At 37.8% G+C, this 14,228-nt stretch overlaps 1 protein-coding gene across 2 annotated transcripts in view; it reads right to left on the bottom strand.

The window, feature by feature from the left end:
• Positions 1–13,848, bottom strand: part of LOC125240761 (large proline-rich protein bag6-A) — a 51,132-nt gene extending 37,284 nt beyond the window's left edge. For both annotated transcript variants that reach the window (XM_048148823.1, XM_048148824.1), the window contains exons 1-9: positions 13,743–13,848; positions 13,534–13,621; positions 10,575–10,692; positions 9,633–9,763; positions 7,136–7,321; positions 5,887–5,970; positions 4,703–4,776; positions 3,407–3,557; positions 3,016–3,198 (exon numbers count right to left, since the gene is read on the bottom strand). In XM_048148823.1, coding sequence (XP_048004780.1) covers positions 3,016–3,198; positions 3,407–3,557; positions 4,703–4,776; positions 5,887–5,970; positions 7,136–7,321; positions 9,633–9,763; positions 10,575–10,692; positions 13,534–13,596 — 990 coding nt within the window. In that variant the 5' untranslated portion in view covers positions 13,597–13,621; positions 13,743–13,848. The remainder of the gene's footprint in view (positions 1–3,015; positions 3,199–3,406; positions 3,558–4,702; positions 4,777–5,886; positions 5,971–7,135; positions 7,322–9,632; positions 9,764–10,574; positions 10,693–13,533; positions 13,622–13,742) is intronic.
• Between the last annotated feature and the right edge of the window lie 380 nt (positions 13,849–14,228).

The raw sequence follows: 14,228 nt of genomic DNA, 5'->3' as shown, positions 1-14,228 counted from the left end.
ACAAGCTAGCGTACCCACTGTATTAATTTGTTATTTATGTGGGTAGTAAGCTCTATTGCATTAACTTATTAAAAGTGAGAACGTCTCATTTTTTACCGTACTATGGGCTAGGTGTATGCAAAATTTCTTATTTAATTTCAATTACATTTCGTCATAAATTGGGCCATAAAAAACCAAATAAAAATAAAAGTTAAATTGTTACGGGTGCTATGGAAAAAAAAACGATACTTTGAATAAGTATAGGCCCTTTGTTTTTGTTGTGTTATGCGTTTTCCGATTAAGACTATTTAAGACCTTTGTGTTGGTTCACGACTAACCGTCGGGCGCCATCGGTGTTCGAAATGCGAACAGATTTTCCTTCGTGTTGGTTCACGACCAACCCCCAGGATGATTTATTCCTTCGTGTTGGTTCACGACCAACCCCCAGGATGATTTATTCTTTCGTGTTGGTTCACGACCAACCCCCAGGATAATTTACTCCTTTGTGTTAGTTCTCGACTCTAGGATATGTGGGTATGTCCCTCAATTTGCGGGATTGCACAACGATTGTTAAAATAAAATACATATTTTTAATGCACCTGTGCACCACGTGAAAAAAGATAATCTCACAGCTAACACCATAGGACGAAATGAGATCGTTATTAAAAGTGCAATGTGGTCTTGTGCCGAATCTTTCGGCAACTAGACCGACGTGTGGACTAAAGAATGAGCAAACCCCATGTACTCTGTAAATGAGTACATGGATTTGAATTTTTAATGACCGATGATATAATTATACCTATATTTCTCTGTTATATAGTATTTTCTTGCTTCGTGATAATTTCATGATATTGTAACTTAATTTATTAATTTTATTTAGCTTGGCATGTGTATTTTCATTCTTTGTAAATGACTATCCTCATTTGGGAGACACAATTATTTTTATTTAGAATTTATTATGTAATTTTTGACGATCATGATGAGAAGATAAACATAATTTTGAAATGTAGCAAATTTATAGTGTAATTTTTATCATGAAATAAAGAAATCTATCTATCTATCTATCTAATGGAACGCCAACTGCCAACGGGGCGGCAACCGGAAATGACCGGAAGTAGGTTTGACAGTTTTAATCAAAACAGTTACTCTTAACCTTTCGTATGCTTAGTAGCAGATCTGCTCCATGAACGCTAACTGCTATAGAGCAGATCTGCACCAATGGGACTTGTTCGAGAATTATCGGAATTTAGAACTACATACACGGTAACAGAGTCTAAAGTTGTTTTATTTGTACACCTAATGAATGAATGAACCATAGAGAATCGAACATCCAATCACTCTTATGAAAAAAAAAAGAATATTTGCTTTCAAAACCCAACGTTTCGTCGCGCAGGACATCGCCAGTGTGTGTCTCGCGAAAAGTGTGTGAAAAGTGTGTGTTCAATGGTTTTACGAGGGAAATCTTTACGGAAAAGGTAAGTTATTGTTTTATACTGAATTACTAATACTTACTTACAAAAGAAAGAAACAGAATTCTTTTTTTTTGTGCATAAATGTCTTGACTGTGAGAAGTAACTGTAAGTGAGGTAAAGTTTTTCAAGTATTTGAGACCATTGCAGAATATTTGCAATTGGTGCGAAATAGTAATCCTATGGGAAATTTTATGAAGATTTGAATATAAAAGTTCGTTTTGTAAAATATGTTATAGATATTTTGCAAATTCTTTCGTTTTGAAAACCTATCCAAAATACACTCACACTAGCGTAAAAACAAAATGGCGACACGTTGTGTACGTACACAAAGTCGCCGGTGCACTGCGCCGTCTGTAAACTGCTAAGGAGCAGATCTGCTCCCATATACAAACCCGCTGTATATGCGAGCAGATCTGCTCCCCAGCAAAGTATACAGTTTGAAATATTTGACCTTGGAGCAAATCTGCTCTCTAGCAAGCTATACCATTTCAACTTTGAGCAGATCTGCTCTCTAGCAAACTATACCATTTAGCTTCGGTGCAGACCTGCTCCTACGCAGCTTACGCACAACTCAATACACGCACACATATAAACAATACTGTGACGCTTCATTTTCGAATTGACCGATTTCTAAATGGATTTTTACAAATATTATCTATGGAGAGTGAAGTAATCATTTATCCAATCAGAAAGCTAGTTTACTCATGTGAGCAAGTCAAGTCATTTTATACTCTATGGACCATTGCATGTTGCTAGAATCGACGTATCAAAATGGGTAGTCAAATCACCTATTCCTCGAGTTTTTCTTCAAAAATCTGAGTTTTTTCATCGTTTCTGTATTTTTTATGGTTTTTACGTGAAAAGGAGTATTCACTTATATAAAAAAAGTACATTTTGGTCTCTGATATCCAGTAATTTCGTGAAAACTCGACTTGAAAACCTGCGCGACCCGAGAGTAAAGTTGTCGTTTTCAGTATCTCGATTTCAATTTTCAAAATGCTATTATTATGTAAAACAGCATAATATCCAAGCTGTTTTAGTATTTTCCGTTAGCTGTATCCTTTATCTGTTTAGGAAATATAAAAATGAAACAAAAATATTTTCAAAACTTTATAAAAAATGGTCGAATAAGATAATATGTCCGAAATTTCATCAACCTGATTTTGAAGTACCTGTAAATAATTAGTAAAACGTTTATTATCAAAAAAATATAATGATTGTTATTCACTGGTTATCTGACTATAAGAAACTATCAAGACTTTTATGTGCTTCTTTCAATTATGTGCTAATAATTGAGAAAATCTGACTCGCGACGAGCGCGCTCGCCGCGCTTAATATTTCCCGCACGTAGGCGTTCGAAGCGGGGGCACGCTACCGCATACGAAAGGTTAAAATATGTGCGATGCTACCAGTCAATAGGGAAACTACATGGTTAATATAAATTTATATCTGAAAAATGAAGTGACAAAATATAATTTATCTTTTTGTACTTTGTTGTTATGTAAAATACAAGTACAAGTCGTATGTCGAACAGTAATGTACTAAGCCGGCACAGGGCTGTTACCTGCATGGGCAGCGGGTGGCGCATGACGGAGGCCTCGGAGGTGAGGCGCGGGTTGCGCTGGCCGACCTGGAAGTTGATGTCGCTGACCGCGTGGTACGCATGCGCGAAGCTGTGCATAATGTCCGACACTATGTCCACGGTTCGCTGCGCGTTCTGCCGTTCCTCCTCGGTGTAGATCGGCGGCTGTGGGGAAATACCATTGGCATGAGTTAACGTGACGTACTTATTTGGCGGTACAAGGGCTTGGTAAATTCAGACAGAAGTTCAGCGCCAGTGACTGGTTGTTATATACCATTCTGCTTGCTTTAACATTTTGATTGTATTATGTGATTCAGCTCCTCCAGCAGTGGGCGAGGAGGCTAGTGCCGGCGGCTCCTGCGGGCAGCGTTACCTCGGCGCTGTTGGCGGCCATGAGCAGGCGCGTGTACTGCGCGCGGTGCGGCGCGAACTGCTCCTGCAGCGCCTCCAGCTCCTCCATCAGCTGGCCGAGGTCGCGCGGGCGAGAGTGACGCGCGCGGAGAGCGCGGATGGCGCGGTAGCTTCTGTGGGCAATTGACAATATTTCATATTTTTGAGTACTACTTTTTATTGTTTGGTTTGAAAGAACTTAATACTAAAAGATTCACGTATTTTTTATTTTTCCAAAAACTGCTATTTTAATGAGAAAATCCCTTCTTATTACTACTTCGAGCAGAAAGAGCGTAAGTTACAAACGTCAAGACGCAGCTTCGTGACGTCACATGTGTTGTTTCATACACCTAAGAAAACGAGAAAATCTTTAAAAAAAAAGTTTTAACAGTCAGCTCAAACAGTCCGGTATGTCTGACTGTCAAGTGTCACTGTCAACCCATAGTGACTGACTACGAATCATAGACTTAGGCCGGTAACAGACAGTCTTAAAAAATCATAATCTTAAAAAAAATTGTATGCAAATTGACAGTTCAAACTGACACTGACAGATCTGTCAGTGTCAGTTTGCATACAATTTTTTTTTAAGATTATGAAAATTAAGACTCGTCTGTTGCCGGCCTAAGCCATGAAATTTTTAATATCTTTGCTACGAACTATGGAGATTAGAAATTCTTCTATTCTCCCTGCTACGAACTGTGATAAGTGTCACTGTCAAACTCAAGGGACATCCCAACTGGAAGATCAAAGATAAGACCGCAGACTAGATGCGCAACGGATGAATCTGTTCTGGGCGACACCCAGCTAGCTGCACCGCGTGCGTTCAATCCGCGCTCTATAATTGAAACTAGCCAATTAGCCATTGGCATAATATATGCTGAGTGGCATCCTTTTTGGTGACTTTAGTTTAAGATGTATGTATATAGATTAAGGCTATTGTTTTTTTTTACTTGTATATTTTCACCAAATAAACGTTTTCTATTCTATTATCTGTGAACTAAAACTACGTAACGTACTACAAATTTAAAATACATTATGACATTGTGAACCCTTTACTCTATAAAGTTTATAGCGTCCAATATCAACGGGAGGCAACCTGTTATTTTACAAGTAACTAACTATCAAGGACAGAACAACTTAGTCTTTAAACAATGATGAATGAAGTTATTCAACAGCACGTGCCAATTGATACCCGAGCAAACGAAATATTCCAATATTGAAATGAATGAAGCTCTCCAACGTAGCTTCACCAGTAGGTGTGGTGTGAAATACGACCTACCTGCGTCGTGCGTGCTGAGCTCGCGCCGCCGAGTCCGGGGGCGCTTCGCCGGCCTCGTCCAGCGTGGAGTCTCCCTGCAATCACACTACACTTTAGTATCGCTCTCCACAACCAGCTGCTAGAACTTTAGTACTTGTCTCCACTAGGTGTTAGGTCTTTTTTTAACCCTCGACGTAAACGACAGGGTGTTATAAGTTTGTCAGGTCTCTGTCTGTGTGGGTGTCTGTCCGTAGCATCGTAACTTCCGAATGGATAAACCAATTTAGATTTAGTTTTTATTTTTGTTTGAAAACTGAATTAGTTGGGAGTGTAGTTAGCCATGTTTGAAGGAAATCGGACCACTATGGGGCTTTTTCAAAAATGTAAATTTTGTGGTTAGGTTATTTAGGTATGCTAACATCCAATTTGGATCTTCTTTCTTGTGTTAAATCGTTAAATTATTATTACATTACACCCCAACTCATTTTTTTTTTTTAAACTCATCTAGAGTATTCGTCTTTTAATCTGATGGTTACTTTTTTTTTAATTGAATTTTTAATTTTCTGTACAGCTCTACTTGACTTTTAGCTCTACACTCAATAAAATAATTGCTAACTACCATCATAAACCATATTAGTTTTATTTGTGTACGTTACTGCAACGACATAAGGTTTACCAATAGATAGCTAAGATGTCGCTGTAAAACACTTTAAGGCTTTGTCACAGTAAACTTCAAATTGAACAGGTAATCGCAGTAAGTAAGCAAATTTAAACCCAATATTCAAATTGACAAGGTTGTAATTAGGTACGAATTCAATTTGTTATGACTTATGATAAACATTATGATTAAACTGACAAACAACGTCAAACTCGTTGCGGAAAAAATAATCGTCCAAGTAACCAGCCAGTATTAATACCCCCAAATACTGAAAAAGGTAAACAACCTCTATCAATGCGATATACACAATGTTGTATTACGAATACAATAGAATAGGCACATAAAAAATACCCAATAATACCCCCATCAAGATAAAGCTCAATCGATTCTACTCTCGATTCTAAACAAACGGTTTTCAGGTTTTTAGTGTTAAGTGAAACACGGTATTACACACACACACACACACACACATATATATATATATATATATATGTGTGTGTGTGTGTGTGTGTGTAATGAATATAAAGAATATCACAAGCCTCTTTACCTCTTCCTGGGCGGCGCTGGGAGCGGCATCTGTTTCCATGTTCTCTACATTGCCCTCGCTGCTACCCGACGCTGCCGCATTGTCCTACACACACATAGTACACAAGTATGTATACACAATATACTTTACTACTTAAAACCAAAACAATCTTCTTCTTCCTGATAGACCTGGGGCTCATTTCTCGAAGCTACAAGTTACAATGTACAAGTGGTAGTCAATATCTAATATGACAAGTTGAAAAGAGACTTCCGGTTATAAGTATGTATTTATCTATATAAGTATGTATATCGTCGCCTAGCACACATAGTATAAGCTTTGCTTAGTTTGGCGCTAGGATGATCTGTGTAAGGTGTCCCCCAATATTTATATTTATGTATTTCTAATATGACAAGTTGAAAAGAGACTTCCGATTGTATCTTGTAACTTTCAGCTTTGAGAAATGGGCCACTGGGGTTCATTTCTCGAAGCTACAATTTACAAGTGGTAGTCACTGTCTAATATGAAAAGTTGGAAAGAGACTTCCGCTTGTAACTTGTAACTTTCAGCTTTGAGAAATGGGCCACTGTACCCAATTACTTACGGTTAGCCTTCCTTGTCCACAAGTTCCATCTAGCATGGTCTTGCCCTACGTCTTTATTTAAAATAAGACAATCTTGTAACACTTAAATAATAATGGACAGCATAAAATGGAGTGATGACCAACGGTAACGTCAGTAACACACTTGTGGGTTGCCATGTTTGTTCTGAAATTATTTTACCATTTGTACAGAACTTAGCAAGTTCAATGCCTGTGCCTCGAGAAAATCACAGGCGGTTTGTTTTTGCCATCAATTATTTTACGATGGATACAGATGGTTTCAGTATTGGCCTTTAAGAGCACAAATAGATCCAAGTGATTAAACATCAGGTAAATTTGCTTCTTACCATATGTATACAGTACCTGGGCAACTGAGCGAATTCTATTATATCATATCACGTCTTTAGATAAAAAATAAGTTCTAAATACAAAAAAAATACTTTATTTCTGGCCGGGATTCGAGACCCTGACACCTGCGATGTGCCTGCGAATATTAGACCGGCCCACTTACAACTGAGCTACGTGCCGTCGATGCGCGGACGACGAAATTAGCGACCATGTTTTGCGTTTGCGTGAAAAACGCATGAAAACTCAAAAATTAGCGTTTTCCGGGACCTAAGGCTAAGATAGATAGATTTTTCACCCCCGAAAACCCCCACATGAAGAACTCACTGTGCCAGCTTCTCCATTAGCAGTCTGAGCTTGTGCCTGTGCCTGCGCCTGCGCCTGGGCCTGAGCCTGGAGGCTCGCCAGTGACGTCTTGATCTCGGACACCATGAGGCGGATGAAGTCCAGGCGGCCTGACGTAGGCGAAGTAGATGCTTGCTCTTCTCGGATGATACTGGCTAGTGGACTGGCCTGGAAATATAGAGATACTTCAGCACATGATATAAAATAAATAAAATGTTCAAACTTCAACTTAAGGTTTGAAAAACATATCTGCCATTCATTGAGAAACAAGCATTAGTATTTTAATAACTATTGATTTTTAAAATAATTAAACATGGTGTAACTCACGAAAACGGGCGCCTTTACTCGTAATGTCGTGATATTGAGGGATAGATACGACAAACCTGCACATCATCGTGGATGACACGAACTATCATCGAGATAATAATATGGATATAACAGTTTTTTAGGGTTCCGTAGTCAACTAGGAACCCTTATAGTTTCGCCATGTCTGTCTGTCCGTCCGTCCGTCCGTCCGTCCGCGGATAATCTCAGTAACCGTAAGCACTAGAAAGCTGAAATTTGGTACCAATATGTATATCAATCACGCCAACAAAGTGCAAAAATAAAAAATGGAAAAAAATGTTTTATTAGGGTACCCCCCCTACATGTAAAGTGGGGGCGGATATTTTTTTTCATTCCAACCCCAACGTGTGATATATTGTTGGGTAGGTATTAAAAAATGAAGAAGGGTTTACTAAGATCGTTTTTTGATAATATTAATATTTTCGGAAATAATCGCTTCTAAAGGAAAAAAAGTACGTCCCCCCCCCCCCCCCCTCTAACTTTTGAACCCTATGTTCAAAAAATATGAAAAAAATCACAATAGTAGATCTTTATAAAAACTTTCTAGGAAAATTGTTTTGAACTTGATAGGTTCAGTAGTTTTTGAGAAAAATACGGAAAACTACGGAACCCTACACTGAGCGTGGCCCGACACGCTCTTGGCCGGTTTTTTATTTTACTGTCATATTAGTGAAGAAGTCGTTATTGTTTAGTATTACACGTTTAATGCAAAAATGTCTAGAACTGATGAAATTAAGTTAAGACAGGGGCGGCTCACTCCGCGATCCTTTCACCGCGCTACAAGTACATGCCGGCGGCCGCGAGTTCGCGGCCCATTCAGTGGCGACGACCTTCGCGCGGCGCAATAGAATTCAATGTCGTCTGCACGCGTGCGGTCCGTTTGTTAATGTAGGTAATAATTTAGAATGGCGGCGTTTTGTGAACTTCAAAGGAGTGAGCCTTCTGTACTTGTACTATTATATATTCTGTGGTTAAGAATACATTTAAAAGCGGAAAACGTACTACCTTTGGTGACACATGAAACTCACGATCATTGGATGCAGTGGCCGTGAGTTCAATCTCAGAAAAGGCAGCAATTCCACTTTCAAATTTCGTTATCGTAGTTCATGCACAAGTCCAGCACAACTAATTACGGTGAAAAGATGTAATTAGTACCTTAGAGCATAAACACAAGATCTTTGTTACAACATTTTTTTCGCGTTATTAGGTCTGATCAAAAAAGTAGAAATTAAAAACCGGCCAAGAGCGTGTCGGGCCACGCTCAGTGTAGGGTTCCGTAGTTTTCCGTATTTTTCTCAAAAATTCCTAAACCTATCAAGTTCAAAACAATTTTCCTAGGAAGTATTTATAAAGTTCTACTTTTGTGATTTTTTTCATATTTTTTAAACATATGGTTCAAAAGTTAGAGGGGGGGGGGACGCACTTTTTTTTCCTTTAGGAGCGATTATTTCCGAAAATATTAATATTATCAAAAAACGATCTTAGTAAACCCTTATTCATTTTTAAATACCTATCCAACAATATATCACACGTTGGGGTTGGAATGAAAAAAAATATCATCCCCCACTTTACATGTAGGGGGGGGTACCCTAATAAAACATTTTTTTCCATTTTTTATTTTTGCACTTTGTTGGCGTGATTGATATACAGGATGTAACATTAATGCCGCTGATCCATTTAAGAGCATAACCGGTATCGAATAGCGGTTACGAATACCACTTCCTTTTTTTTAAATAAACACCATGAAAATTAAAGGTACTATAGAAGGTAATGTATAAGCCGTAGGATTTATCTTCGGCAATTATGTTACATAGTGTACATATTGGTACCAAATTTCAGCTTTCTAGTGCTAACGGTTACTGAGATTATCCGCGGACGGACGGACGGACGGACGGACGGACAGACAGACATGGCGAAACTATAAGGGTTCCTAGTTGACTACGGAACCCTAAAAAGTGGCAAAACATCGTAGTGTCATCCCGTTTTTTCACGCATACTGATTTGAAAAGGATCACACTACAATGTTGCCAATTTTTAATTTCTATTTGGTCAGAGTCAGACTGTAAGATTGTGAACTAGGGTGAGGATTCATTTCATCTAAACGATTTTTTGAGATATCTAATTGTGCTCGCACCCGTCTGTTCTGGTTGGCGTTAGCGTTGGCGGCGTCGGCGGCGCCCGCGCCCGCGGCGGTGTAGCTGGAGTGTCGCGACTCGGGGCTCGGAGGCGCGCGCTGCACGAGGTGCACTACTTTACCGCGCACATCTGTTAATACAACATACATTTATGACAACTTCTTCAACCTGGCGTTTTCCCGGGTTCGCTTTCCTGCTCAGTCTCCCCCACATTTATGATAATTAATATATATTTAATACATAGGTAGGGTCGGTGATAGTTTTCGCTCGAACACGGAACAGCAAATAATATAAATCTTGTCCGCCAACTGCTCTTGTCCGGCACGCGTAGTGAATTGCAAGTTGCGGAAACTTTCCAAAAAATCTTAAATTTCTTGAAAAATTTACGAAACTTTCACGAAAAATAAAGGGAATTTAAATTTATGAAATGGAAAGTTTCCATCCATACAATTGTCCATACAAAGTATGGAAAGCTTCCGAAGTTTTCCTATGTGAAAATTTTAGAATTTTGGAAACTTTCCATTGGCACATCAGTAGGCACGCGGGAGTCTTTGAGCAAAGGACGAAACAGATAGTGGTTCGCGCAAAATCTTCTGAGCACCAATGCACCTTGAGGCAAAAAACATTGGAGACCCTGGGTTTAGACAATGAAGATTGCACTTATTGTGGGGCAAAGGCTTATGTGCAATGGAGGAAAACTAACGCCAGGACGAAAACCAGATATAAGGAGGCAACGCACTGAAAGGTTAGAACAGGTGTCGCCACTGCTGCAACTGCCGTAGGTAGGTATATTAAGTATAAAAAACAGCATGTGTCACAAAGCCAGAAAACTATCTTCAAAAATCTTCTTATGTTATATGACAGGGTCAGCAGATGGTTGATAGTGGCTTCACTTGGCATTATACAATTAGAGTTTACATGCTCATTAGGTACCTACTTACCATAATCTGATAATCTTTTTTCATCTTGCAGTACTCTCCCGCAAAATATGAGTCGCTGCAGATTAGTTTCTATGCCCATTTGCTCCCTGACTTTCTCTTTAAGTTGCTGAATGGTGATCTAAAATTACACAGAGTAGATTAGTGCCATACAATTTATATTGTATTTAACACTATATTTTGTGTGATTGGACAAGGTTAACAAAGTAACTTGCATTGCACTCAATTCTATATTAATGGAATATAAATCATCATCATCACTGGAAGGATACTCTGAAGCACATACCTAATAAAAAGGCAAGTTATAAAAGACACAGCTTCTAATTATACAAAACATCACACAAACAGAGGACAAGCTATTTTTTGTGCTGTATAATTAGTAAATTTCTAGTTTTGTCATATCATAGTCAAATTTTAAAAGATTGCAATGTTTTCTAATATACTTTTTGCTATTACCTATATGACAACTATACACCATGCTTTATATAATTACCGTTACATTAAGTCATTTGGCTCATTAACAGAAGCTATCTGATACATATTGCTTTTTGTTAAATTGAGATTTTTTTAAATATTTATAATGCTGTATCAGGTTTTTATATTTAAATAATAATAATAATTAATAAGCATATTCATTACTTGATAAGAGTAAAGTGCCATACAGAATGCTGTTAACAAAGTGGGAACTTTGGGCCAGGCTTGTTGTAAGGCAGGGATGGAAATAGTATTTACTTATTCAATGTTTTTTTTTTTTACATAGCTTGTTGCAGACAATACTTGAGCAAATTAAATCTGAATTTTGACAAAGCATGTTATAGTAAAAAATATAATAAGAACCAGAGAACCTTAAGAATAACATAAAAGTTAGTGTCTACTAGTATCTGATGACACATGTCAAAATAAATAAATAATATTTTAGCGGCAACCCACACTCAGGCAATGCATGTCTTAAGATGCGGAATGGACGTCAGCGCCACGCCATTCCGCGTCTTAAGACATGCGTCGCCTGTGTGTGCATAGTCCCTTGAAATAGTAAACGTTGTGATACACTTGTTCAGCCATTAATTTCATAGAGAAATTAATTTCATTTGTAAAAACACAGTATATAGTTATCATACATAGAATACCATTATTCCAATATTATGGTGAAGATAATAAATCACATAATAAAAAAGCATAGTGCTATTCATCTACTAATGTTATTAAAAAAAATATTTAAATAAAATCGCCAAGCACGAAAGAAAATCATAAGAATTGCAATGCTACAAACTATAGCTAATTTGGTACCATAAACTATAAAAGGCATGTGCAGACTACAATAAATAGAAATTGCATTGACACTTAATGCAATTATAACAATTTATCAATAATTAGTTTGCCTACAATTTGCTTTGAAAACATATACATTTCTACTGCTATGTGACAATTTTGATTAAACTAGCTTCTTTAGTCAACTGACGAAGTAGGGTGGCTCTAAATGACTCTTTAGTCCTCTGCATACATTTTGATGACAAAAACCCCTGCAAGTCTGCAGTCAAGGGATTTTCCTTTCATGAGCTTTCATGTGACTTGCCAGGCCTTTCTTGCTATATATTGTCCCTGCAGCTCACTAAACTGTTTATATTTTAACTATGTACGAGGTGCGGTCCAAATGTCTCCGGCCCGACAAATATGGCGGAAGAGTTTAAAAAAAGTATGGATATCATTGTGTTCGTCATTTATTCCACTTTTTTGGTGTATAGTTTCTTTAGGTGTCTGTTGGCTATAGGTTTTTTTACGGTGTTTAGTGCTAGGTTAGTGCCCAAACTTTTATCGTGCTTACAGCGAGATGAGTGAAAAACCGTGAGTTCATGAAACTTGAAACCAGCATAGACACCGCGTAGCGAGTTTTTTGAATGCAATTGCTACTGTAGATGAAACCATGGTTATGTAAGACGATACTCTGTACAAAAGAAAATTAATGGAGTGACAACGTCATGGTGAAAAGGCACCTAGAACAACCTCTGTCACAAAATGCACGAAAAAAGATAAAGGCTACGGTATTCTAGGGTTGTCACGAAATTCTAACGATTTACATAAAAGAAGGGTAGACTACGGTAAATAGCAGATGCTACGCAATATTTTTTGTGCAATTAGGATAGCAGATTATGCAGAATAGTCTTTAAAAACTTAGCAGAGGCACAAGGGCATCTCCGCGACAATTTCCCCGTTCACGCTGCTTCATTTTACAAGGTTGCTTTGACGAAATGTGTCTTCAAAAATATTCGGCACCTACCTTATATTCGAGACGTGACCCCAAGTGATTATTATTTGTTCTAAAAACTTAAGGTAGACTGAAGTAGAAAAAAAAATCTTCGTTTTACGAAATGACCCGTGCGGTTTAGGGCGATTTTGAGGACAAAAATCTTTATTATTTTTATTAGGTGATGGAGAAGCTTATAAAGAGATTTGAAAAGTGCGTTGTGACAGAGAAAGACTATATTAAAAAATAAAAATAAAATTGTAAAGATATGTAAGCCCTTTCTTTGTTAGGCCGGAAACTTTTGGACCGCACCTCGTAGCTTTGCCTGTATTAGAAAATTGATTTGAAAATGAAAAAAATTTAAAAATCATTAAAATTTTAAAATCACATGTATTAATTATTACTTACTGTAACTTAGAAATGCAAGTAGAAATATGAGGGTAGTTGATAAAATATTCTTAACAATGTAAATTACTTAATGAAGTAAACTCATAATATAGGCATGCTCATCATATTTTAAGCAATATTTGCAAAATGTTTCAAATTAAAGTAAGCATATTCAATTCACAAAACGTAGTGCGTTGCTTTGACATTTGAGTATCGACGTTTAGTGATATACACTATTTCAATGTAAGGGTAGGTACAATACAATCCGGGCTGCAACCAAATATAGAATAGTATGTATACATAGAAATACATCGTTAAATCAATATCTCTTACCCCATCTTCCACTGAGAAGTTGTGATTCGTTGAATCCAAGGTTTTTATGGTAAACTCGATCATTTTTTACAACGAAACATGAACGCCCCTGCAAAGTACAGTAGAACAATGTGATGCTTAGGCGTGATACGTAATTAACACTTATAATTTATAGCACCACCATAAATAAGAAAAAACACTAAACATTTACGTTACAATTCGGTACTCACGCTTGTGACAATTTTTTTCACGAAATAGTTTAATTGTTAGCTGATAAATTTCCTTAGGAATGTGCATTCGTCTGTATGCGAGCCGAGAACACCGAGCGAGAGAAAGATCATGGGAGCATAGACAATCTAGACTTTGACGTAGTCAATGTTTACAAATCTGGCTATGTATAAAATTCTCACAGCCATCTTCTTAAACGAATCAAGCTTAATTTTTTCATTAAGCTAGGAACATACTACGCGGACGTCCGTCGTAAATCGACCGCGACCGCGACCGATCAGTGTGCACGGAACAAAACATCCAGCGAGCCAGATTTCGATCGGACGTCCATGCGCTCAAGGCCACGTCCACGTCCGTCGACCGATAGTTTGCACGGTTATGTGTATTTCCATTGTCCAGATTCCCGTCCGCGGTCGATTTACGACGGACGTCCGCGTAGTATGTTCCTAGCTTTACACTTGCATATAAAATTGAGTTATTCTATACAA

The sequence above is a fragment of the Leguminivora glycinivorella genome, chromosome Z, assembly GCF_023078275.1.
Source record: "Leguminivora glycinivorella isolate SPB_JAAS2020 chromosome Z, LegGlyc_1.1, whole genome shotgun sequence".
Taxonomy (NCBI): Eukaryota; Metazoa; Arthropoda; class Insecta; order Lepidoptera; family Tortricidae; genus Leguminivora; species Leguminivora glycinivorella.
The sequence above is the reverse complement of the archived record's forward strand: the minus strand, read 5'-3'. Positions and strand labels throughout refer to the sequence as shown.